General features: G+C 25.8%; 2 protein-coding genes across 2 annotated transcripts; both read right to left on the reverse strand.

The window, feature by feature from the left end:
* Positions 1 to 1,777: 1,777 nt before the first annotated feature.
* On the reverse strand, positions 1,778 to 3,035 carry LOC145829969 (uncharacterized). Its single transcript, XM_082937861.1, has 2 exons — positions 2,822 to 3,035; positions 1,778 to 2,252 (listed from the first exon to the last, which is right to left on the reverse strand). The coding sequence occupies exons 1-2, from the start codon at positions 3,008 to 3,010 to the stop codon at positions 1,992 to 1,994; spliced, it is 450 nt and encodes a 149-aa protein (XP_082793987.1). The 5' UTR covers positions 3,011 to 3,035; the 3' UTR covers positions 1,778 to 1,991.
* A 1,610-nt stretch (positions 3,036 to 4,645) lies between these two features.
* On the reverse strand, positions 4,646 to 27,713 carry LOC145849875 (ankyrin repeat domain-containing protein 27-like). Its single transcript, XM_082954968.1, has 24 exons — positions 27,598 to 27,713; positions 20,326 to 20,535; positions 19,841 to 20,072; positions 18,255 to 18,469; positions 18,050 to 18,109; positions 17,920 to 17,976; positions 17,787 to 17,852; positions 17,574 to 17,650; positions 16,163 to 16,287; positions 14,588 to 14,723; positions 14,408 to 14,477; positions 13,805 to 13,861; positions 13,413 to 13,543; positions 12,762 to 12,853; positions 11,560 to 11,675; positions 11,024 to 11,116; positions 10,291 to 10,399; positions 9,566 to 9,741; positions 7,275 to 7,400; positions 6,873 to 7,019; positions 6,477 to 6,674; positions 6,019 to 6,141; positions 5,641 to 5,802; positions 4,646 to 5,479 (listed from the first exon to the last, which is right to left on the reverse strand). Exons 1-24 carry the CDS (start codon positions 27,697 to 27,699, stop codon positions 4,883 to 4,885), a joined length of 3,477 nt encoding a protein of 1,158 aa, XP_082811094.1. The 5' UTR covers positions 27,700 to 27,713; the 3' UTR covers positions 4,646 to 4,882.

The raw sequence follows: 27,713 nt of genomic DNA on the forward strand, positions 1-27,713 counted from the left end.
ATTATTTAAACTTAGTCTTATTTAGCATATCTAGCTACCTATCGTAACTCAGGGTTGCCACAAATCGAGCTGAAAATTATTTCCTGATCTTTCTGAACCAAGTTCTTAATTAAAACCAATTAAAAAATACATAACCAAATACATGAAAGATTTCAATTTGTTTCAAAAATTCAACTAAACCTAGATTATAAGATGAATTGCGATAGTAAACTTTTTTAGAACAAAACATTAGCAAAACTCAGTTTTAAGTTATAAACTATCTTATTAAGAGCATGTTTATATCAAACTTCCTGACTCTTTTCTCGAGAACCCCCTACTTGTCTTTTTTTTGTGTTTCCTGATTGTGACAACCCTGGAAGTTAAGCATTTGTTCAACTTACATACAGATACAACAAACATACAAATGACTTAAATGCTTCGCCTAACCAATACAGGTAACCAAAGTATAGTTTGTTAGATTCTTGTATAATAAATAAAGAAAAACTTCTAAATAACTTCACAACTGCATATTATTTTCGAAGATTTTTTCAAATAATCGGATACAAAAAACCAAAATATTAAATAAAATGTTAGTTCTATTTGTTAATTTGCAAGTTTGTTAATCTCATAAAAACTTTAGTTTGATTTTGATAAATCTTGTGTTTATTGAAGGATATATATTAACATAAATTAAACATAACATTAAGCACTTATAATAAAGAGGTAATGTAAAAGATAAGCTAATTAACCAGTGGTGAAGTTATTTTTAATTTTTTGATAAAAACCCACAACGCATAAATAAAAGTATATTAAGTTTTAAAATTTTCAGAAGTACCTAGTACAACTATTTGATTCATCATTATTATTTTATGAACATTTCTAAAGCGTTAACTGATGGTCGTTACAGTGCAACTTATGACAACTGATAAAAATAAGGTTTTAAGCGAACAGTATATATTTCAGATACAAAGTAATTAAAACAAAATATTTTTTACAACTTAAATTATTTAAAACTTTATTTAATTAATAAAATATATGGCTGTAAAATTAAAGATTTTTTAGTTTATACAAGTTAATTTTTAACAAAAATTTCATTTACAACTAAAAATTAAACACGTATCTGGTATATTTTTGCCAAACGATTGTTATTAGCCAAATTAATTTACAATACAAGTTTTCGAAATAGAGCTAAAACTAGTTTTAAAACTTACTGAAATATGGCTCTTTTATAAAAAATGTATGTTTTCTATTCTTTTTAAACAATTATAATCTTATTAAAGACCTTTATGTTATTTTATTGAATTTCAATTTACTTTTTAAGATGTGACCCTTAAATTATTTTTTTGAAAAGAAATTGAATTGCCATGTTACCGACTTTTTTATATAAATTATATGTATTAAATGATTTTTTTAAACAGATAAAAGACTGCTCTTCAAAATTCGCAATAGTAACAAATTACAACAAGCTTCCCATTGACACGTCACAATTGGTGGTCGGAGCTAAATTAATTTACAATTAATTTTTACCTTAAGACAGTAGTTCCCAACATTTTGATGCCCCACACCCCTAAAATATTTTTATTTATATTTTTTATATATTCTTACAAAAGTAAAAAAAACATCAATACGTGAAATATATAAATACTTTAAAAGTTTAGAACTTTAATTGGTAGCAAGATATTATGTTAGACAATAAACGAAAAAATAGGAAATGTAGTATTAGTTATGTTCAATTTATCTAGTACCTACTACTATTAATACATAAATTTTACCCTAAGATTTAATTTAAAAATATATACATGCTAAACATAAAGCATGTTAATAGTGTAAGTTAGTATATTTATAATTTAGATCTATACAACGAACTATACTTTTGTTGTATTACGGCGGAACAAAAAACACAGTTTTCCATGCAGTAAATCAGAACAAGAATTTCTTTAAACAATTCAAACAAGCTTTCTAAACATTCTTAACGATCAAAAACATTTTTAAACATCTCAACCATTTTACTATCATTTTATGCACTTGACAATGATATCTTGAGAATCCAATACTTCGCTTTCCCAGAACTTTCCCTTGCTGAGTAGACAGTGATCTGTAGGAAAAGTTATTTTCCAAGCCTTCAACCTGGCAACTACGTCTTGTTGGTTGAAGCCACACTTCATTACATAACCTGCAACCATGACGTAAGCTCCGACCACCAATTGTGACGTGTCAATGGGAAGCTTGTTGTAATTTGTTACTATTGCGAATTTTGAAGAGCCGTCTTTTATCTGTTTAAAAAAATCATTTAATACATATAATTTATATAAAAAAGTCGGTAACATGGCAATTCAATTTCTTTTCAAAAAAATAATTTAAGGGTCACATCTTAAAAAGTAAATTGAAATTCAATAAAATAACATAAAGGTCTTTAATAAGATTATAATTGTTTAAAAAGAATAGAAAACATACATTTTTTATAAAAGAGCCATATTTCAGTAAGTTTTAAAACTAGTTTTAGCTCTATTTCGAAAACTTTTCTAAATTTGAAAAAAAAGCGTCTAAAATTAACAAATAAAGTTATTATGGTAAAAAAACTATAATAGAGATAATTCATAATAACTACTAATTGTTAGAATATGTAGAATCCGAACCTTTAGGCACCCTAAAAAAGTATATTTGTGGTATATCTTAAAATTTAAACTTAAAATTTTTATTACCATTTAAAGAATAAAGTTTATAAATTTTTTCCAACAACAAAAAAAATCAAAACTTACCACGATAATTAAAGTTTTATACAACTCAAGATTTATTTTTCTATATTATGATAAAAAAATAATTTAGAAGCCTCAATTTTTACTTTAATTGTGAGTTCGTCAATTTCGACAACAGTGCCCTGTATCCAACAATTTGTAACAGGCAGGTAATTGTTCGAGTCAATCTTGATATTCCACACTTTGTAGTTTCTATCATCTTCGCAACCTTCACCACATTCAAGCTGACTCAGCAGAACTTTGTAAGCAGGCAGTTGGTTTAATTCGCTCATCATAAATTATTTAAAATTTATACTTGTCTTGAAAAACTGATTACATAGTTGAGTCAATAAAATACAAACAGAATAAAATTTGTTAAATCTACTTACGAATAAAATTTATAAGATTTGAACAGTATATTTAATGAAAAGGTTTTATTACTTAAAGTATATTATGTTTAAATTATTGAGGCTAATTACAACAAACTTGAAAATGTACGAGCTACTACTAATGTAAGCTAATGGTTTTTTGTTTAATTATTTTCAGTTTAATAAATGTTATTTCAAATAATTTATTTCAAAGTCTAACATTTATTACCACACAATTTGTTTCTTAAGATAAACCTTGACTTGATATTTAATTGAAAAATCTAAAAGTAAGCTAAAAGGTAAAGCTTTCAAGACATAATTTTTTTAGAAAAAAAAAGTCTAACTATAAATTTAGTTTAAATAAAAAAAAAATGTTTCGAATTTAGAATAAAACAAAGTTAAACTAAACCAGTATCTAGAAATATTTAGCACAATTTTAAATTTATCATAAGTTAAAAGGCAAGTAGAAAAAGTTTTCTTTCTACAGTATTTAAAGAACAGAAACTAGATTTATGTCCAGAGTAATTTTAAGAAATACAAAGTCAGTTTCTTCAACAAGTAGGCAGTAAAAAAGTGTTCTTACAAAATCATGGCGAAAATTGAGGTAAATAAAATTTTCATAAAGAATTCTACAAACTTATGAGTTTAAATATGAATTATAATAACTACAAGTATAGATATCTAAAGATATGAACTTTTCAAAAGAACAGATTTTTGTTTATTGAAACTTCCAAATGACTGATAAATAAAAATAAAGCTTCACATAAAATTGTTATCGTGAGTAGTATTCTGCAAAAGTTTTTATGTAAAAATGTATACAGTTTGCATACATTAAGAGACTAAAGCTTTAAAAATTTGATTCTAAATATTTAAAGCGGATTCTGAATAAAAAAAATATTTCAAGTCTACTAACAAACCAATATGCGGGGATTCTCTACATAAGCCCCGCATTTGTCTTCTTTTTCTTGTTTTGAAAACTTGTTATAAAACTACTCTAATGAACCCATAGGTTGCAGAAAGAGAAATTAGAGATTTTTTTATTTATTGTTAGAAAACAAAAAACTCAAACTTAATAATTTAAAAAAAGTTGAGACTAAAATTTTTAGGAATAACAAAGGTAATGAAAAATTATAACCGAATAGTTCGAGATAAAAACCATAAAAAACGTATAAAGTTAGCAATAAAGTATATACAAACTTAAAAGTCTATGATTTTTATTTATTAAAATACTAATATTTTTATTACTTTTTATGGCTTCTAAATGTAGGTAAACAAAAATTGATATTTATATAAGCTGTTTTTTTTTAATAGTTCAAAATTTATAAACGTTAGTTTTAAAGAATTGTAAATCTACAACTATATTGTACTAAAAATAAATATATTTTAGAAAAAACCAATAGAAATTTTACAGCACCTTTAAAAAACGCAATTTAAATTAATGAATTAAATAATAGTAAAATGTACATTTGAAATAATTAAGTATATTTTGATAACTTTTTTTTTGATAATTATTGTGAAAATAATTAGCAATTCCAGTAAATTTTAACAAAAATTGTCGTTTTATTTTTTTTAGTAAAGTTTTACAGTTCTTGTAACAACAACGTTTATATTTTTAATAAGTTTTGTTTGAAAAACTTAGTCTAAGTTAGTGGTGGGTACCCTACAGCCCCCGGGCTGGATCTAGTCCGCTAAGCATGATTCACTGTTTTGGATAAAATTTTTATCTAGTCCGCAATTTTCTTTTTGATAAATCTGGATCGCTAACTAAAAAAAACAGTCCACCTCTATCTTTATTATTATTTACATTTCAAAATAGTTAGAATTTTCATTATAACTTCTTTCATGGGAATTTGAGCTAGTTTCTGGTTTATTTTCTACAACTTTTAGTTCAGTACCTTCTGGACTTACTGAGTCTTCTATTTGCTTTTCTTGGGTGGTGGTTTTATTATCGTCACATAAAGAAATTTTATCAAACTTTTTATCAATTGACTCGTAAAGTTCTTTGGAATTTTTATGGAAGGAAACACTTTGAACAAAATCTTCTTCATTTGTTTTTAAAAAATCTGATGGTGATAAAAAGATGCTAGCTGATGGTGACAGTAGCACCGATTTTTCAGAAGAAGAACTTGAACAAGTAATATTTTTCTTAACTTTATTTTCTTCCTTTTCTAACTTCGGTTTCTCGTACATCAATTTCTGCTTTGTCAACTCTACTGAAGATTCCAAAGTCTTTTTATTTGATTTATGTTTGTCTTCCCTTTTCTCATACTCTGCAAACAAATCATCTTCTGAACTTAATGAATTCGGTTTGTTTTGTAAATGTTTTTCACTATTTTTTTGATGTTCTTCTTGACAACTTCTAATAATGTCATTAAGTTCTTCCAATGTTTCTATGTCCTTTTAAATTGAAAGTATATACTTTAAAGTTAGTTAATAATCAGTAGTTAATTGTTAAATTAGATTTTAATGTTATAGTTTAGAACAATAAATGTAAATGAAAAAAAAGTTTTTTAACTGTTTTTAAATACTTTATCAAAGTTGAAGTTAATCAAACTCACCTTAGCCGCAATGTCAATGGGAGTCTTTCCTGCATTGTTCTTTATGTAGCAACTGGCTCCAATGTGAATTAGAAGCTTGCAAACTTTCATGTTCTTCCATTTAACAGCTTCGTGCAAGGAAGTGCTTCCTCTGTTGTTGCGCAAGTTCAACGATGCTCCACACTGTTGATGCGTTGAAATTGTATGAAACTATTTTCAAATGTATAAAAAAAAAGTTGGTTAAACATTAATCAAAAAGTATGTAATAAAAAAATAGGGTTACACGTTGATGATAGTGTTATTAAAAAAGGTATTTGCTTTATATACTTCAAATTAAAGTATAGCAATTAAACTTTAATTGAAAAATTTTGGCAGTTATTTAACAAATTAAGAAAAAACATCGATTAGTAATTGACAGCATTGAAGGTGTCCATTCTTTGAGCACATGAAAAGCGGACTGTTTCCTTCCCCGTCCCTTATATCTACAGAGGCAACAGACCTTGACAGCAAAACTTCCAAAGTCTAAATCATTTTTATTGGAAAAAATACTTAAGAAAATTAGCTTCATACTCAGAAAAAAAACATTCTCTTAATTGTAGATAGGTAAAAATATATCTTAGAATAAAAGTGTTCGATAAAATAAATAAATAACTGTTTTTAATGTAACTAATAGAAAAAATGTTTATATATTTACGTATAATAACAGTTTTCAAAACAAGACTACTTTTAAAACTACACTATTCAAATACTTCTTATGTACTGGATTAATTTATATTTTAGATTTTCAGATATACTAATATAAAGTCATGGTACTGTGAAGTTTACCAACTTACATTGACTAAGATTAAAAAACAAACTTTAGCGTGGCCGTACTGTGCAGCAAGATGGAAAGCGGTCAAATTGTAGCCGGTTTTGGTGCCCAGCCTTCTACTTTCGGGTCGGCTGCCATTAGCGAGCAGGAAGCGGACCATGTTGACGTGCCCGCAACTGCTGGCCACCTGGATGGGGGTCTGCCCGTCCGTGAAGAGCGTGTTGCCGTGAATTAAATTTGAAGCCTGATAAAAAATTTATATGTACTTTCAATTAAATAGCAACTGTTTAGCGTCTGATTTCAATGGAAAGTACTGTGAAAGTAAACCAAAAGAAATCTCTGAACTTTTTTTTAAAGAAAATTATCCTTAATCCGCAAATATTCTTGCCAAGCTCTTTATTATAAGTCTCAAACGAGAACTTATTTAAAATTCAAAACATACTTTAGCCGGTGGAACGCAGCTCATGCACTGACACAACGGGTGACACTTGGCCGAGTTTGTTGATGAATTCTCAGGAGGCTTCCACCCACAAATTCTCGCAACTTTGTTTACGTCATTATCCATTATTGCTTTGTGAAAGATCGATAACTGGAAAGTTACAATTTAAGTTTAAAGTTTCAATACAACTGTGAGATTTAAGTATTCGCGCATTTTTAAAAGCTTTTAGTCTTTTGCTATCTACAGTTATTAACTGTAATAATTAAAAAGAAAACAATGAACTTTTAACCTACTAAATATGTAAATCTTAAAACTGAAAAAAAAAAATTATGCATCAAAACAAACTTCACCTTATGTATTAATTAGAGTTTAAAACTTTACTTAAATACTTCTAGTTATAGTTACCTCTTTGTTTATGTCAACAGGTTTTTGAGCAGTATGAAAAGAGTATAGTTTATTTGTTTTAGTAGGTTTTGTAGCTTGCTTGTTAGTTTTTTCTCTTAATTTACTAGAAACCTTCTTCACAGATTCCTGAAAATAAAGTTAAGGCTTAAGTGATAATTATCTAAATAATAAAGCGTAATTGTCTAAATCAGCGGTCGGTAGGCAATTGGTGCTCGCGGGCCAAATTTCAAGTTTCAAAATCTTCGCGGGTCGCATTTTTACTTTTAGTCACATTTAAATAATCTTTTTAGTCACATCTAGGTTTTATTTTTAGTCACACTTAGTAGGACATTATTTTAGTTTTATTTAAAGACTTACTTTTATTCACTTAATTAATTAAAAAGACTTTTAATATAGAAGGCTTTTTTAAATTTTACACATTTTTGAACTAAAATTTACATTTACTAATACACTTAAGTCTTAATAAATTATTTATTATTTTGAAAACTTATACGTTTAATACTAGGTGGCAACTCAATGACAAAATATTAATGCTTTATTAATTCAAGAAAGACAAAAACATGATTTTTTTTTCAAACTTCTAATAATTAATCAGCAGAAAACTGATTATTTTAATTTAATTTAAGTAAAAATAATAAGACAGCCTGAATCTTAAAAAAAAAAGCTTCAAACTAGTATGAGCTAGCCTATTTTTTACAAATTTTAAGACAAGTCTGAGAATGTCTAGGTGTATACCAACACTAAAAACTATGACTTTTATTAAATACTAAATTGATTAAGCAGTTAGATTAAAATATTTTTTACATAATAATACAGAAAAAAATCTTTAAAATTGTATTAGTTTTGGCCATAGAAATAAGTAGCTTATTTTTTATAGTTTATTTATTTTTACTGTTTTATTTTGTAAAAGCTCGTTTTTTCTGTGTGGTAACCATGGAATATGTAAAATAAAGTAATTTTTTTTGTGTGCTGTTTTTAACCCTTAGAAAGAATTTAAACTTTCTAAATTAATAACAAAAACAGGCCATTAATACTGTGTTATAATATATGTTCTTAATCTTAGTAAAAATAGTTTTGTATGCTTTTATTACAAAGAAAGACATTTAAAGTACAGCGTTGTTCTATAAAATAAAGTTTAAATGTAGAATAATCCAACTAAAAACTCTAAGGTCGCATTTTTTGGGTCCCATACAATTTGAATCGTGGAGGGTAATAGAAAATCGAATTATGCCAAGAAATTCCTCAAATCATCTAAAACTTCACACAGAGTGTTTTTGGGGTATTTACTACTAAAAATAGTAGCTGAAAACTCAAGTGTCACCGTATTTAAAAACACATTAGTGTGCATAAGAATTAATGTAAAGAGCACAGAAAACTTATGTAAAAAAATCAAAACGACTCAAAATTCAAAAACAAACAATTTTACTTTATGTGTTTTTGTTATGATCTTTTAAATAAACGTTTTTGAAATATCTATTATTAAAACTTAGGTATAAATTACATGCTAAACAAAACACCTAAGTTTTAAAGAAATCAAGTTTTAGTTCATTACTATGCATTACTTTTGTACATAAAAGAAAAATTTTCTTATTTACTTAATCTATTTAACATATGTATCAAAAATAACTTATTGAATCTAAGTACTTTTAAAACTTATTTTCAGTTCACCAGTTGCTGTTGAAAGAAGAAAGTTATTATCTAAACTGAGAAAAAACACTGCAGGAAAGCCAATCTGTCTTTTTCACATTTCTAAGCCTAATCAGTAAACATTTTTAATGAGTTTTAGACGTTTTCAAAGACTTACAATATTAGATTACATCATTTTATCAAAAAAATCGACTTAAAAATGCTTTGGTTGGCGGGCCACATTAACATGGTTGCAAGCCGCAGATTTTTCTTTCTGGGGCCGCATTCCATTCGAAATAAAAACGTGCTCGCGGGTCGCAGATTTACCCTTTGTGGGCCTCAGTTTGCCAACCCCTGGTCTAAATAAAACCTTTTAGAACTAACTAAACTAAGTCACAGATGAAATTTTTACCGTTAATAATAAAACGTGCATGAAATAAAAAAAAATAGTTAAATGAAAAATCACTTTTATTTTATAAATTTTGAAACTGCAAATTATTTTGTTTTTCGTGTTTTAGAATATAAAGTTTGTTTTATATATACCCTTTTAATAAAAAAAGTTATACAAAGTAAACCACATTATTTTGAAATTTACTAACTTTAATGCAACCTTCTTACAAAAGTTACTATTGAGATCAAGGGATGCGCTTTAATGGCAAACACACCTTATTTTTCCTGACAGATGACAGAGGACGCAGTTGTTCGTACCTGGTCGACACTTGGGTGTACTTGACCTTCAACCTCGTGTAATCGTCCCTGCACACGTCCAGCACACTCATACTGTTTCTGTTCACCAACGTCGAGTCGGCACCACACTCCATCAGCACCTCGACTATTCCCACTTGTGAGAGTTAGAACTAGTCATTTTTTATAAAGGAAATATTTTACCGAGACTGAAACAAATCATTTAGATAGCTTTATTTGAAAACTCAAATGTAAATTATCAAAAACTAGAATAAAAATGATGATGAATAAATTAAATAAGTAAATTTTCATCTTTTTAGAAATTTTAAATTCTTAACTGAAATCAAAAGAAATATACTTAGTAAGCAAATTAAAGATTTGGCTAGATTAACATTCCAAAGTTAACTTAAAAAGGTTATATGCGTTAAATCTATTAAAAGAAGGAGCTGTAGAAAGGTTAAAAAAAATACTAAATAATGAACATTTTTAAGTAAGTAATATGTGAAAAGAATAAGTAACAACTATAAAATGAACAAATTTTTTTTGGGAAAAAATTAAAGTTTTTATGCAGGATATTATAGACATAAATTTTGTATGAGCGCATATATAATTTACTAAAGTTTTCAATAACTTTGTAGATTACTTATGAAGGTTTAACTGTTTAACATTTTAAAACCTTACATCATTGTACTGGTTTCAAACTCACAGTATCCGTATTTACAGGCGATGTGAAGACTAGTGTCACCAGCTTCATTTTTAGCATTCACTCTGACCGTGACCGATGTTGGATCAAAGTACAAGAATGCCTTCACCGACTGTGGAAAATGTTTCAATTTTTTCTTAGGTGAATTCTATTTATTAAAAGTCGTATACATGCCTAGTAAAACACTTACGCACAAGCAATTACACTTTAGTAATAAAGATACTTTTAATAGTCAGACTTAAGGATATAAGTTTGGTACTTAAATAGTAAACTCTATAATATACTGCCAACTCCTACAGAAAAGTAAAAATAAAAAATATGCAGCATATATAGTGTAAAAAAACTTATTATGTTGTCACAAAACATATTTGACTAAAAATTTCAAAACTTAATTGCTTAAAGTTATCATTAAACAACAAAAACAATTCAAGTAAAACAAAAAACTTAAGCCAAATCGTTGTAGTTTATATTTACTTCAAATTAAAAGAGTAAACCGCTAATAAGTACTTTATGTTTTTTTAGATAGATAAAATACAAACTTTTTTTCAAAATAAATTTCATTTTGTTTTTGATCTTTTTATCAAAAAAAGGGTGTTTTTTGTGTATTAATAAAGTATACTGGACAACTTTGATTCAATCTGGTTACTTTTTAAGAAAGTATTAAATTTATAATTTTTTAATATTTTAATAATAAAATTTAGAAATGTTTTCTATTTATTTTACAATAAAAACTAACACTGTCGTGACCATTAAGAGTGGCCAGATGAAGGGGAGTGTTGTTGTTATTATCCGTAGCTGAAGGGTTTGACCCGTGGTGCATCAGTATAAACTGTTTACATTTTCAGTGAATTAAAAAATATATATGGTAATTTAAAACACACAAAGTATTCTAAATCAATAGATTTTTAACATTTCAAGAGTGTGACAGTATATTATCAAACTAAAAAAAACTGTGGATAGTAAATAACTTAGTATAGACTTTTTTACTAAAAGTTCACTACCATTATGGTCTACTTACATTTGTTTCTACTTAAAATATTTAAAGATATGCCTTTATTAGATATATTTCACTACTCAAAAAAATTCGGTGAACAGTGAGTTACTTTTTATGTTCAGTACTGCACACACTTTGAAAACACTAAAAAACAACTAAACAAACAACTCCTTATCTTTTTAACTGGTAAAAAGCAAACACTTTTTTAATCTTCTTAAGAACTATAAGGACCTATATGTAAAAAATGTCTACATTCAGAATAATTACAGGCAACTAACAATAACAGACTGGCTTCCCTGCTTAGCAGCAACATGCAGGGGGGTGCACCCGTGATAATCTGTAATTGTGACGTCACTACCATATTTCATCAGAACATCTATCATTTCGTGTCGCGCTATATAAGTTAAATGGTAGATTTATTTTATCAAGATAACCTTGTGGCTCTATAATTTAAAATAGTTTAGGTAAGGAAATATTAGTAATACTTAAAGCTGCCAACATTGCTTTCTAAGAGTGGGAAACATTTCTAATTTCATTTTATAGAACACTATTGTACTGAAATAATCATTTAATAAACAACTATGTTTAATTAAAACCAAATTGAGAGCACATCTAAATTTTTTGTTACAAACAAACTAAAATTTGTTTGTTTTTAATTAGTAGTTTCCACGCTAAAAAACCATCGTGTGCAAAAACACCTGCTTCGAGGATCAAATCCTCTCTTCGTATGTTTACTAACTTTACTTTGTATGTTCGAGTTATATTTTTAAATTTACAGTTTATTAAATAAAAAGTTTTTTTTTAACTTTATTTCACTATGTTATAAAAAACAAACATTATTTTCTAATGGTTTTTTACATTACACTAATCAAAAATATATTTCGTTTTTTAGATTAAAGCTTAAAAAGTATTTACTTTTTAACTTTTTAACCTTAAGGAATAGTTTTTTTTTGAAACAGTTATTAATCTACCATAAGTTAACTTGATTATATTAAAGAAATCAACAAAAACATCAGCGAAAGTCTCCAGAACCGAAGCTTGGATTTGTGTATGCCGTGAGACAAGCTCAAGTTTAACAAAGGTTTGATCATACCAATTCAACCATCAGACCACAAGCCTTCGGTAGATTGAGACCGATTATAATAAAAAAATCTATATAAAATCAAACTTAGTATAGTAAGTTTAAAACTTGAACTGTTTTTAATGAAGTTTAACTAAGAGTACAGTAAGCTTACAAAACTTTTTAATAAGCCTGAACTAAAATGCATTTCAATCTCAAAATATAAACTCATATTAAAACAAAACTTTTTCAAAAAGTATAATTATTGATATTTGCAAGTTTCTAGCTTTGAATAAAACAAAGTTACCAACTTTTCATTAAAAAAACAGTTTATATATTTTTCTTAAAACAGTCTTAAAAGCACTTAGTAATTATAATTTAGCGTGTATAAAGTGATGTCACAATAAAAAATTTACCAACCTTGATGAGCAGCAACATGCAACGAAGTTTGGCCCATATCGTCTCGCATTGTTGTGAGTTTCGCAGATGATGAACCCATATTGAACGGTTTCCTGTAATACAGTAAAATATTTAAATTTAGGCAACTTTATAAGTATAAGTTTTTCTAAAAAAAGCTTAAACAATCATTTCTAATCTTTAAATGTCAAATACCTTTTTTGGTTACAAATTTTGGTGAAATAAAAGTTAAATTTAGCAAAGAGCATTTTAAGCTTAATTATTTGATATACCTAAATACTCGCATACTTATTTAACAACAATTTATAAGCAAATAATTTAGTTTTTATCAAAGTTTGTTAACTTATAAAATATTATTACGTGTTACAACTACAAAAGCTTTTTAACCGGTAAATAGTGTATTACTAACGTAATTATGTAAAAATCACGTTTTTGTTTACATTTTTCCATAACCTCGTTTATGCAATGATAAGTAAATATTAAGGTATTTATAATTGTATAGATATTTGAAATGTTTACATATAATTAAGGGTTATATAAAAATTTTAAAACTAATTATTATAAGATATTTCAATAGTTAATTTTTTTCTTTTACACTTTGTTAAAATTTTATTTAACTAGGTAATTATGGTTGTGTTTTGATAAAAAAGCTACTTTTCATCCAGTTTCATGCATTTGGTGCATTCGCACAATGGATGGCATTTATCATGTTCTTGCAAATTTATCATGGTTTCGTTTTGGCGGAGGTACATTTCAAGTTTTGAAGGTGTTTCCGTTCTTATTAGCTAAACATCATATTGCTATTATTAAAAATTTTCAAAAAGGTCTTAAGGTTTGTACTAAAGTTAATATGTTTTCGTTTTTAGTTGTAACAACATTTTTACCTTGTAAAGTATTCTTCTACTATCAAAGTTTTTATAGACATGATAAAAAACGCATACAACTTTATTATATATACACATTAACTTTTTTTTTTTAAGTTTCAAGGTTTCAAATAACGCTTTTAACTACTTAAAAAAAAAAGTTACTAAATCTTTCCAACTTACATGAAACAAGTGCTGAAGACTATTCTTATTACTGATCGCAGCCTTTGAGTTTTCTATCTAAAAATTACATAAAACATGTAAATTGATGAAAAATCCAGTATTTTGTTAAAACAACTCAAATAGTTTATCTCTTAAGATTTCAAAAAATATGCTTAATTTGTAAAAATATTTACAAAAAATAAACTACAATAAAAATAAATAAGTAGTCGTTTATAGTGTTTAGTTAAACTTTTATTGTAACCAACATTGAAGAAAAAAAAAGTTTTTACGACATATTTACAAATTTCAATACACAGTTTTTGTAATAGCCGATTTACTTTTTTTGGGATAATGTCAAAACTTTTTTAATAACTATTGAACAATAAATAAATTAACATTTTAGAATAAAAAATTATAAGTTAAGGAATAATAAATATATCAAAAAAAAGAAAGAGTGTTTATAAAAACAAAAAACGCATTCTATGAATCAAGTTTTTTGTAGCTAAATCGTTTTTTATGATAAATGTGACAAAAATTGTAATATATTTCAAACAGTTTTTAGGTTCACAACAATAACAATGTATAAAAAAATTATTAATTAACAAAGTTTTATAAGTAATGCACCTGTATTTCAGCTAGACAAAGATTGTTTCTAATGTGTTCTATTGCAGCTTCTAATGTAGTTAGACAGAAACTGCAGAAGTTTAAGTATAACAAGTAATATATAATAAATTATTCATAAAATTAAAAAAGTTTACTTTTTATACTTTAATGCATTAAAAGTACTTAATATTTTTATCTTACTTGAGCTTGCTTGATGCTAAAGATCTGTGTATTTTGAGATACATGACATTAGTAATCCAGTTAGCAACATCACACTTAATTACAAGGTAAATCAACAATGGCAAGAGATCGTCAGAGGTAAGTTGGTAAGATGAACCTGCAAAAATATACTTTTTGTTTTAAAAAACACATCTCTATATGAAATTTACAGACTGCATTGCATTTTTATAACAATTTAACACTATACTAAACATATTGATAAACGCTTGGACTTTCGTATGCCGTGAGACAAGCTCAAGTTTAACAAAAGGGTTGATCATACCAATTCGATCATCAGACCACAAGCTTTGGTAGACTGAGACCTGGTTGCTTCATGTGAAAGCATGATAAACCGTTTGTAGATTGAATACTGCAAGTTTTCCAGTTATGACTGACTGATGATTCCTAATAAGGACGAAACCGGTCTCAGTCTACCGAAGCTTGTGGTCTGATGATCGAATCTGTATGATCAACCCATATTTATAAAAAAGTAGTGATCTTTATTTAGGTATGCTTTATTTTTGTTGATAAGAAAAAATTTACAACTCATTCCATGTTTTTTATTTCCTTCATAGATGAACTGAGGGAAAGCTTTATAAAATAGTTTGCTATGTCAAGTCTAATAAACATGTAATTAGAGTAAATCCACATAAAACGTAAACAAATATTTTAGAGTTTATTATATCAGTTTACTGTAACAACTGTACGATTTCAAAGCTTACTATTAAAACAACTATGAAATTAAACAACTATAGCAGAATTTATTTTGTTGTTAAAAAGTATAGACTTCAATCTTTGAACAAAGTTGTACTATACCATAACTTTGAACTTTATCTAATAGTTATTTTGTCAAAAAACTGCAATAAAAAAGTCTTCTAAAGCACCTAAAAATTAAAGTTTATGAATTTAGCTAAGATAATTTTAAATTTTTTCTCTACCCACTTTTTTTAAATTCTAACAAGTAGACTTGTTCACTGTTTCATTTTACCCAAATATTTACTAAAGTAAAACTTTTTCTAAGAGACTACTGAGTATTTAACGATCACAAAAAACTGCATATTCAAATTATGTAGTTGCAAAGCAATTAAACACTTTATTTTTCTAATAGTAATCTTTGAAAAAAAAATTAAAACTGAGATTTTGTTTAAAAAAAGTCTTCAGAGTTCAACTTTTAACAGCGCATAATGTAATTACTACATTCTAATCAACTTAAAATTTATTAAATTAAACTTTCTATATGCGAAATATTCTTAATCTATATCCAATCACATAAACTTATAAACAATAGATATTACAGGTTGGATTTTACACGGTATATTACTTACTTGATATAAAAAAATAGATTGATTTACTAAACAATATTCTCTTAGTATAATCCTGTTTCTTAATAATTTTTAAAACAAATATAAAAGCAAACATTCTTTTTTACGTTTCATTTTTTACATTTCTTTTAGTTTAAAAAGTTTTCTTCATTCATATTTAGCTTTTAAATTAAATAAACCAAACATGCGGGTAATTGCAAAAATAGCTGATAATTTAAACTGTATCAACTCTAACTACTAATGTCGCTAGGAGCATTTGATAAGAAGTTCATGGTTTGGTCAAGACACTTCCATTTAGAAGCAGCAGTCTTGCATTTGTTTATTCTTGAAAGCTGTCTTCTTGCTCGTGGTACTGTTGTCCTACAATTTTAACATTTACTATGGTTTATTCATCTTACTATTAATTATTGTATAGGTTTATATGTATATTCTTTAATAAAAAAAAAATTAAAAAAAAACTGTTAGTTATAAAAAAAAAAATCTATGCTTTTAGTTTATCAAAATAAAAACACTTATTTTTAATTTTTTATCAATAAGTTTAGATTAGAAGGGTACTCGAATCGGCAGCCAGAGTTTAAAACTTATTGGAAGATAATTACAGTTGCAATTCTTTATGCAAAAACTATTTTGATTGTTATTAGACTAGCATTTAATGTTTCAAATTTTTTAATGTTGATATTGTTAAAATTGCACTAAATACTCTCTTCTTTTAAAGTTATTATTTGAATCACTGCCACTGTTTTTAAACATAATTGCAAGTTTTATTTCAAGTTTAGCCTAATGTCTTCATTCATGTTTATGATAGTTTTTACAGATTTTATTAATCAATCAAGGATCTCGTTATAATTTATTTAAACGAGTGAAGCATTGTTTTGGCAATAAAATATTGAATTAATATAAGTAAATGTTTGCAAATTGTTGATATAAATAGGAGTGTTAATTTGTTTCATTTCACATGATAAAATGATTTTAAATTCTTTTTACTTCAAAATGCTTCATTTTAATTAGATAACTTACAAAATAAACTTTAAATATTTAAAAAAAATTACCAGCTACATTATCCGAAAAGTTATTTAATAACTTAAATTCTACTAATTAAAAAACAAAAAACAACTAAACTAGTTTTTAATATTCAGAAAGCACTTTTATGAACTTAAGGTAATTTCGAAAGTATTCAAATTTATCTTATAAACTTTAGAAATAAATGTTGTAATCTTGATTATAATATAATATTCAATAACCAAAATGGTGGAATTAACCAAAAACAAACTAAAGTAAGCATATAACAAAAATAACATGAGAGAGTTGCAAGCCTCAGACACTTAAATTTTGCTTAATTATAATATAATTCTGAAGTATGAACAGAAAAAATCCTCAAGTGCTGGAAACCATAAAAAATTAAACAATACATTATTTGTCTGAGGTTTTAGAATACTAACAACTAGTATTTACCTTCTTTTTAAAACATAAAAAATGTCACAATGTTTAATTTTATTACGTTTAATTTAAAAAATAAAAATGTGCTCATTTCTGTACAAACTCTAAAAATACTTATGACTTATCGTGAAACTTTACTATTACTACAGGATATCAAAAATTTATACTAGTATGAAAAAAAAATTGTTATAAAAGTTAAACATAAGTACCAAAATATTTCTTTTATTTCTAGATGAGCAAAAGTTACATAAGAAAATCTTCTAGTTATTCTGTTGAGGCCACTTTCCTGCAACAAAAAATAATAATAAAAATAAAGTTTTAATTTGGCTAAAACTTAAAAAAATATATTAATTTTCTTTATACATTATATCTTTAAGAACGGGAACAAAACTATTACTATAATAAAATTAAAACAATCTAACCTTGATTGAAAACATGTTGTTTAAATGGCACATCAGTGGTTCACAAGTATAATTTAACACATGGTTCTGTTTAAAATTGAACTTGTTTAAACAGAAAGTCATATGTATGAGTTAAATGTAAGATAATTTTTACCTCTAAGATATTTTCAACTTGATTTTTACAGCTTGTATTAGACTCTATAGTTTCTTTCTGAAAATAACAGTAAAAACAGTAAAATTAGAGAAAGCTGTGGTTACTTGATTTTAAAAAGTAAAAACGTTACCAGCTTAATATCCTTTGTTGCAGAGATAAAACAGTTGTCTTGGAGCTCTATTATTTCATTCTGATAAAGTAAGTATTCAAAATTTTAAATCAATATTTGCAAGCTTACAACATTTTTATCACATTTTTAAGTATTATTTTTTGTTAAAACAAAAGTTTAGTTTTAAAACCAAACTAATATTTTTTAAAAAGAAAATACAATAAACCTGGAAGAAATTAACAGCTTCATTTATATCCTGATCATTGATTTCTAATCGGCTTTCATCTAAACTAGTTGGTTTGTGAAGCTGGTCGTTAAATTTACAAATCAGCTCACCTATTTTGTCATGTAACTTTGATTCATTCTCACTATTTTTCAATAAATCATTGTAAGACAAAAATGAAGAGTTCACTCCGGTCAATTGTGAACTGGTATCAGTTTCTAAAAAAATTAACACAATTAAAATCTTAAATAATGAACTAGCTAAATCTTTATTTGAAATATTTATCAAAATATCATTTAAATAGATTTAAAGATAACAATGAAAGACTCTGTAATGATTTTATAGTACAAAATTCAGTAAAAAAGATTTAAAAGTACATCTAAAAATCAAAATATATAAGAAAATATCAAGTTCAACTGACAAAACTTACTGGCTATATAAACAAAATAACTGTTCAAAATATAGTTTTAATTGTTTGCTAACAAAAGATCCTAGTGAAGTAACTTCACTGGAGTAAAATAAAAACAAATTATACAGTAATCTTCCTTTATTCTACCAACATATGTTTCTGTGTGTCAACGAATCAACACACTTCACGAATATAACAGTCGAATATAACTTCACGAATATAACAGTCGGATTTAATATTAAGTATTTCACCTATTAATAACTATTATCTGTAGAATATATCTTATTTTAATGAAAACATATATACACCTACTTTATTCTATGCTTCTATTCTCTCATTACAGTAATTATTTTTTTACAGAACCCAGTTGAAGTGTGTTGATTCGTTGACACACAGAAACATATGTTGGTAGAATAAAGGAAGATTACTGTATAATTTGTTTTAAACAAAATAACATAATTTTAATAAAAAATATTTTTACAACATCATATAAATCAACTATTAATAAGCATAGATATAGATTTAAAATCGTAGAAACTTTATTTAATATTTGCTGCTGAAAAAAAAATTGTATCTTGGTATAAAACTAAGACTTTTGCCTTATTGTAAATACTTATTTAATCATATAGTCAAGAAATTTGATTTAAATTTTTATAAAGTGCCAATAGTATTTTTAAAGTTTAACTTAAATAAATTACATAAGTTAATTCTTTTTAACAAACATATTTAAATGGTTTATAATAAATATGGTAAATACTTTACAAACTAAAATAACTTCTTTTAATTAAATATGCTTTTTAAACACATGCAAAAATAACGCCTTGACAATGATTTTTTTACATTCGTAGGACAATAGCTTAAAGATTAACATAAAATATTATAATTTATACAAAAACTTATGTTTAATGAATATTTGTTTATTTTTATCGTAAACCTTGTTTTAGAAAATAAAATTTTCAGAAAAAACTAAAAACAATCAACTTTATTTAACTACACCCTAAACTGAACATTCATCAAGTACTAAAACAGTATTTGCATAAATCTTTGGAAAAATTTTGGTATGCGTACTCATAACATAAGTATTGAAACTTAATTCTATGTAGTCTACGTAAAAAACTTGTTTAAAACATATAGTCATAATAACACTTCGAGAAGTTATTCGCTCAAAACTTTAACGTACTTTTGTCTGTCGTTTGAAATACTATGTTTGATTCTATTGGTTGCGAAATGCAAACAACAATAAAACTTTCATCATTCTGGTTAAAAAAAGTTTCCTGAAATAATATTTTTGCAGAGTGAAACTCTTCAATATGAAGGTCCAATTGGCCGTCCTGAGCATTGTACATAGGCTTTTTGGAGCGGTTTTCAAAGCCATTTCCACACTGCATTATACTTCCAGTAACCATAACCTCCTGTTTTTACATAAAAAAGGTTTTTATTAGGAAGGACTAAATAGTAATACAAAACTTTTTATATTCTGGCTAAAAGAGAGCTAGCAGTGATATCAATTCAACACAAAAGTATAAATATACAAACCACAATAAGTACTTAAATAATATTACAAATTAGTTGTATATTTTATTAACTAGTCTTATTACTTATTTGAAATGAATATAATTTGAAATGTTATTTAATTTTGGATATAAAATAATTTATTGTGCAAACTTTTCCATTGTATGTTATGTATTTTAAGGAATTTTTCTCAATAGCACGATGATCTGATTCATCATTTTCTTCTAAATTTTCTTCTTCTAATTTGTTTTCTGGGTTATACACAACAACCTCTTTCATTATATGAGACTCAAAATAACTTTGTGAAAAAAGTTCATCTTCTAAAGTATGAGTTTTCCATGTACCACTTTTTGGGACACAAATCTATACATATATTTATACAAATTATGTTTCACATTAATGGAAGTTAAGTTTGATACAAAAGGGGAAAAAATGCTATTTATATTATTAAAACTTAAAATAGCATAAACAAGAACAAACTATAAAAAAGAAAGGTTAGATTGCCACAAATCGAGCTGAAAAAAAATTATCTGACTTTTCTGAATTTTCTAAATCAAATTCTTAATTAAAACCAAATCAAAATTACATAACAAAAGACTTGAAAATTTTTAGTTTGTTTGGTTTTAAAAGTTCAATTAAACGCTAAAATAAGATTAATTGCAAAAGAAAACTTTTTAGAATGCAGATTTTAGTGATGATAAACTTTCTTACTATAAGCATGTTTATATCAATTTTCCTGACTTTCCTGACTTTTTTTTCCCTTTTTCCTGACTATGTGACAACCCTGTAGTAACTTATTTACTTAAAGTTCTAAGTTTTTTTGAATTTTTTAAATTTATATTTGTAATGATATTATAAATTCCTTAAGTTTTCCTTTTTGTGATTTCAATTATGTATTTAATCTTAGTCAACTTTGTTTCAATAAAAAATTGTATTATGTTTTGTATCACAAAGTGGTTTTAAGTATTACAGCGTAATAAAATCTAAACACTTTATCAGCTAACAGATAAAACTTTTTAAGTACAAAAAAATACAGAAAAATCATAACTGTGTAGAAAATTTAGCAACTTCTTCTGCTTTGAGATAAACATAATGATTTTTAAATTTTGGCTTCCTTTCTAAAAATTGTTAAAATAAAATAGAGCTACCACCATTATTATGATTTTAAGATAAAAATTTCAAAGAAACAACAAATGTATAATCTAAGTACATATTCTCTCATTGCAAGCTGAAATTGACAAGATTTATATGTGAAAAATTGTGGTAAGTATTTCATTTTGACTTCCTTTAAGAATATCAAATCTTTGATGTTTTAATATAAATATATGAAACAAGCAGACATAAACAATATCATTTTTATACTAATATAGCAACATAACTGTTCAAAACAAAATTCATGATGTTTTTTAGATGCTAAAAATTGTCTTTAAGGTTATACTGTCTATTAATACAGGGGACCGCAGGTAAAAAAATGAACAATTTTAATGTGCGTCAAAAACATATTTTTGACTAATTTTTTTGAACAAAAATATTAAGACTATAGATTATACTAAAACTTAAAAGTTTTTAGTATTTTAATAAAATTGTATTAAACTAGTAAAAACAAAATTTCGAACTTGGTCCGTGGGCTGCAATTTGCAGACTCCTGTATTAACATTATAAATATATTATGTTATTTTAATTATACAACTTTCTGTTAAAAATTTAATTCAGTAATAAGCAAGATGGAAGTATTATTAGTCTTTAAGTTCAGCTCAAAGATTTCAACTATTAAATTTCTAAAAGCTGAGTTAAAAATATCACCTAAAATTGAAAAAGTACATACTTTATGATATTAAATATGAATACAGAACTAATAGTAATTTAATAGACAAAGTTTTGTTATTTACTAAATTTCAACATCAAGTATAAAAAGAAACGAAAACAATTAAATAATGGAGTATTTATGTTGAAAATTTTTACCATAACCAAAGTTAGTAAGCATTTTAACAATAAAAAAGCAACACCTCATGAGTTAAAATCAAACGTAATTTATCAATTTAAATACTCTAAGAATAAAAGAACATATTACATAGGATTTAAGTTAAATTTTACACTTCCACTGCTTTTAGAAATAACCAAAACATATACTAGTTAAAAATTTTTTTTCTGAAAATGTTATAAATTGAACAAATGTAAAAAACAAAAGTTAATTGTTTTCAACTTAAAAAGAATGTAATAAAAAGTTAGAAACTTTATAAAATTCAAGTAATGTTGATTAAGAAGTACCATTTTGATAAAATAGTTAAATAAGCTGGGTGAAACACACACATCTAATTTTTTTGAATAGTTGTTTAATCTAGCCTTGTATTAATATTTTAGAAATTTATGTGTCTTTTAATTAGTATTATTTGTGTAAGTAATTTATATGAATGTTAATTTTAGTAAGGCTATAAATCTTTCAAAGTCTTTTAGTTACTCTATCTTTTATTTTAGTTTCTGATAATAATTTTGTTATACTTTTCAAGTTTTATTTTTATAACAATTTAATTAGGAAATCTACTAAGCTGTATCCGGGGTCAGAACAAAAGCCAATATAATACTATTTCAGACAGTCATACAGTTTTAAATATCAATAATATAGCCTTTCTAATTTGATATAATAATTTAAACTTCAGAATGTGTCAAAAAAGTTGAGTAAACTATAAAATTTAGCTTATATCTTTTAGAATATTTAGTAGTATTTATAGTAGAATGTATAACAAAAGCTTTTCATATTATTAACTAATTATGTAACTTAATTTATTCAGTCACATTCTGTGAATAGTTATGTTATAAAACTACACTATAGAAATAATAGGTTTCAGAAATGCATGGATAGTAAAATTTGTACGGAGTAAAATTTTTATGACCAAGTAAACTATTTTTATATGGGAAAACAATGTTGAAAATTTATAAAATGTATAATAAAAACAAATTATACCGTAATCTTCCTTTATTCTACCAACATATGTTTCTGTGTGTCAACGAATCAACACATTTCAACTGGGTTCGGAAAAAAAGTAATTACTGTAATGAGAGAATAGAAGCATAGAATAAAGTATGTGTATACATGTGCTATGCTTCTATTCTCTCATTACAGTAATTATTTTTTTACAGAACCCAGTTGAAGTGTATTGATTCGTTGACACACAGAAAAATATGTTGGTAGAATAAAGGAAAATTACTGTATAATTTGTTTTTATTTATATTCCAGTGAAGTTACTTCACTAGGATCTTTTGTTAGCAAACAATTAAAACTATATTTTGAACAGTTAAAATGTATAATACAAAAGTTCTAAATTAGAACAACTAAAGATCATGCAAAAGTGACCCACTCCCATGAATAATATGGTAAATTTATATTTTTATTAAAAAGAGCTTTTAAAGTAAAGTCGGGCAACATACTGATTGCAGATCCGACTAAAAGAGTGCAAATGACCTGCCTGCTTACACTTACAAAATTTCAATGGAATCAAGCATCCAGATGAAATTTATTGAGTTGCCAACATAAAAAAAAAACAGTTTACCTCAAGTTGTAGCTAAGGTATTTATTTTGTTACATTGTATTTTGCTGAAATAAATTTAATAAAAAAAAATCAGATACTAAATTGTTAAAATAAATTATATGAAGAGTAAAAAATAAACAACAGGTTGTATTGTGGCAAAAAAAATGATTAGGAAAAAAAAAGGTCTCATTGTAACTACTGGGACTACCAAACGCCTGCAAACCCCTGTTTACTATAGTAGTTTGAACAAGAATTGCTAGAATTAACAGTTCAAAATATTTAATACACATTAACTTAGAAGGTTACGTTAGAGTAATTTTGTCAATATTTTGGATTTGAAATGTTTTATTACTTAATCTAGATTCTTGAAATGTAAAAACAAATCTTATTGAACTGAAAAATATAAAAGGTAAAACAATTAGAAAAGAATGATTTATACTGTAGAGTGTAGAGCAGGGTTTCCCAAACTCATTTACTAAATTGCCCCCTTTTCAGTAACTTGAAAAAAAAATCGCCCCCCACGATTTTACAAAGTAGTTTTTCTTTTGAGTAAAAACTTTTGAGCTAAAAAAAGTTGTGTTCGAAATGTAATTTAGTCTTGTACTTCTTATGCACGCACTTTTGTGTTCAAAGTAGTTTACAGGGCTTGAGAAAATAATTTTACAGTTATTTTCTTAGAAGTCAAGTAAAGTGTATTAAAATACTTAATTATTAAAAAGCCTTGAGTAATCTGTAATCAAACCTGTTTAAATATGATCTGTTTTGAAACTATTGAAACTTTTAGGTCAGTGGTTGACAACTTTTGTAGTCAGCAATTCATATTTACTAACAAATATTTTCTATTTTCAACTCGTTAGAAAATGTAATTGCGGGCTGCATGATTTAGAAAAATTACAAATAAGAAAATTAAAAAACTCGAGCAAAACTGTAATAAAATGATTTAGTATTATTGTGATCTAGGAAATACTTTTGTGAACTGAAAACGAAATGAAAGCGTATATCAAAATATTAATTATCAAAAAAAATAATTTTATTTAATTTGCACAAGTAGTTTTCAATTTACTTAGCGGGTCGAAATTCGACTGGATCTGCGACTCGATCTGAGCCGTACATTACCCACCTGAAATCTTAACTTAAACCTGACATTTTGATAATATCTCATATAACAAATTTCGGAAATTTAGAAGTTAATACTAAGTAACTTATTTAAGCCGCACAAAATACTTAAATTACTTTATAAATAGGCTTTTTTAATATCTATACCAGAGATTTAAAAACTCTAAAAGAATTAACAGTTTATTTTACTTATAATGAAATAAATATTAAAACATTATTTCTGATCTAGTTAAAGGAAGTTTGACCGACTGGTTGATTATCTCACATGAAAAGTGGTTTCATCACAGCTTCAGTTAATGCAGTAAATTTACTAATTTCAATGCTAATATATATTGTAAGCAAGTTAATTGTAAAGTTAAAAATTTAATTTTTAACTTTTTAAACTATTTGTTTCGTAGTAGATTACCATGAAATAGCATTTGACTTGGAATAATCTTTAGGGAACTAAACCTTAATTCTAACAATTTTTTTTCTTTTTTTAAATTCTGAAAAAAATCCTAGTTTTACAGTTAATTCTGTGAACAGAAAGTAATCAATTAAAAAAAACTTTTAACTAGGTTAAAATTTTGTTTTGTAACTGTAGCAGTCTTTTTGATGGCTTATTTAATTCTGTTTAAAAAGTTTTTTTTTCAAGCTATTAGCCTACAATAATTTAACAGAGGAAAATAGTGAAAAACTAAAAGCTAGTGTTGAAGTATTAAAATAAACTAAGTATATTCTAATTGCTAATATATATTGAATTCAGATAAAACAAAACACAGTTGTATTAATAGTTTAAAACTCCTTATGTTATAATAAACTTTTGAACAATAGTAAATCAAGTTGGAAAATAAAATTGTGTTTAAGAAACTTTTAAATGGAAAAGGAGAAGTCATTTCAAATAGAGACCTCAAATTTATACTCTTTTAAAACCAAAAAAATCTTTTTAGAAATAAAAACTTTAATGGTTGTCAAAATATTACAATCAGATAATAGTTTTATAGTGATATAAGTTGTATACAAATTAAACTAGTAATAACAAAAACCTGTCAAATAAAAGTCTTTCAAACAAATATTTTAACCACTATGCTATAAAAATTTTTAGTGTAATGTAAAACAACGAATATCAACTACAAAATTAACCAGGTCAAAATAAAATTATTTAAATCTTTATAACATAAACCATTTAATAAATATAGTAGATTTCCGCTTGAGTTCGCACTTTGAAAATAATCAAAAAGTGCAAACTCAAAAAATTATTACCATATTTTTTTTTACAAAATGACAAATTTCAATATGTTATATGCAATGATGTTATGAATAAACATGAAATCTACTAAAACATAAAACAAACTTTCATTAAAAAAAAAGATCTATATAAGCTATTAAATATTATATATATTTAGTTTTATTAATATTTAGTTAGTAATAGACTTTACTTTAGTTAAATTTAAGAAAATATAAATTTGCACTTTTTTTTGGGTAAAAAGTGCGAACTCAAGAGGAAGTCTACCGTAAATAATATTTATTCATTATGCAAACCTGTTGTAGAATAAATAGCTTAATTAAGTTGTTATTATAAAAAGACTAATTAAATACAATACAAACCAGTTAATAAGAAATACTTCAAAAGATCAAATAAAATTAAAAAACTTTCATAAAATAATGTCTGCTACTGAAGTCTAATATAATGTGAAGGATGAGGAATATGACTGCTTGCAAGTTTTTCTAATCTGATTCTTAATTAGTAAAATAGAGCCTTAAGTCACCTCCTTTATAAATATCTAGATTAGACCTTTTGCTCAAGATGTTGGTAACTGAACTGAAAGCTTTCTCAACAACATAGCTAGAAGGAAAAGCTATAAAGAACAATCTAAATTCCTCTAAAATGATTGGATACTTTTGCCTTAGTTTTTGTTGAGTCCAAAAGCTTTCATATCGTTCTTTGGAAGAATTTACTTTAAGTTCAAGGTCAGTTTGTAAGTCTGAAAAGGTTTCCTGTAAGTCGTTTACTTTAAAAGTATTTGCCTTGAAGGGATCCATACTTTTATCTATATGATAGCTTTTTTGTGTCAAATCTAAATTTTACTACTTAATATGTTAAAATTGTTAAAAATTGCAGATTTTTTCCAGGTTTTTTTTTGCTTAAATTGTCAAATTCTAGGTTTTTCAAGGTTTCTAGGTAAATTGGCAACCCTGTATAGTTTTATTTCTTAGTCTAACTTAGTGACTTTTCAAAAAGCAACTGGAAATATCATGAGGTGATAGTTAGTAATAAATAACATAGATTTTTACAAACCATTTATAACTCCAAATAACATATATGTCAGGTTATAAAATAGTGAGAGGGATTCCAATCGTCTATGATATATGTAATTGTTAAATATGGAAATATATAAATGAAAATATAGTATTTACTTGAAAGTATGAGTCATAAGCACTAGATTTTTGTTCTCTTTTTTCATAAATAAAATAAACTATTTTGTTTAAGTTTTACCTCAGGGTCAAATAATTAATATCAAGCTAAAAATAGTAAAAAAGCAAGAAAAAAGGTAAAAATCTTATGACAACCCAAAATTTTAAAATCGCCCCCTTTTCGCCCCCTTACTAATTATCGCCCCCCAAAAAACTAAAATCGCCCCCAGGGGGGCGATATCGCCCACTTTGGGAAACCCTGGTTTAGAGCCTTTATTTGAAAAGTATTTATAATATACTAAAAAGAGTATTTATACCTTTATTTAAAATTGTAAAATAGTACAAAATGCTTTTACGTAACAAATATATATAGGTATTAAAATCTCACCATCCATCTTTCACTGGTAACTCTAAAAAATAAATCTTCAAACTTGTCACGTAAAGTTTCATACCAACCATTTTCATTGATGTCTTCATCATATGAATCCATAACTATTAATTTGT

This window comes from Thalia democratica, chromosome 2 (genome assembly GCF_965202585.1).
Source record: "Thalia democratica chromosome 2, ktThaDemo2.hap1.1, whole genome shotgun sequence".
In the NCBI taxonomy this organism is placed as follows: domain Eukaryota; kingdom Metazoa; phylum Chordata; class Thaliacea; order Salpida; family Salpidae; genus Thalia; species Thalia democratica.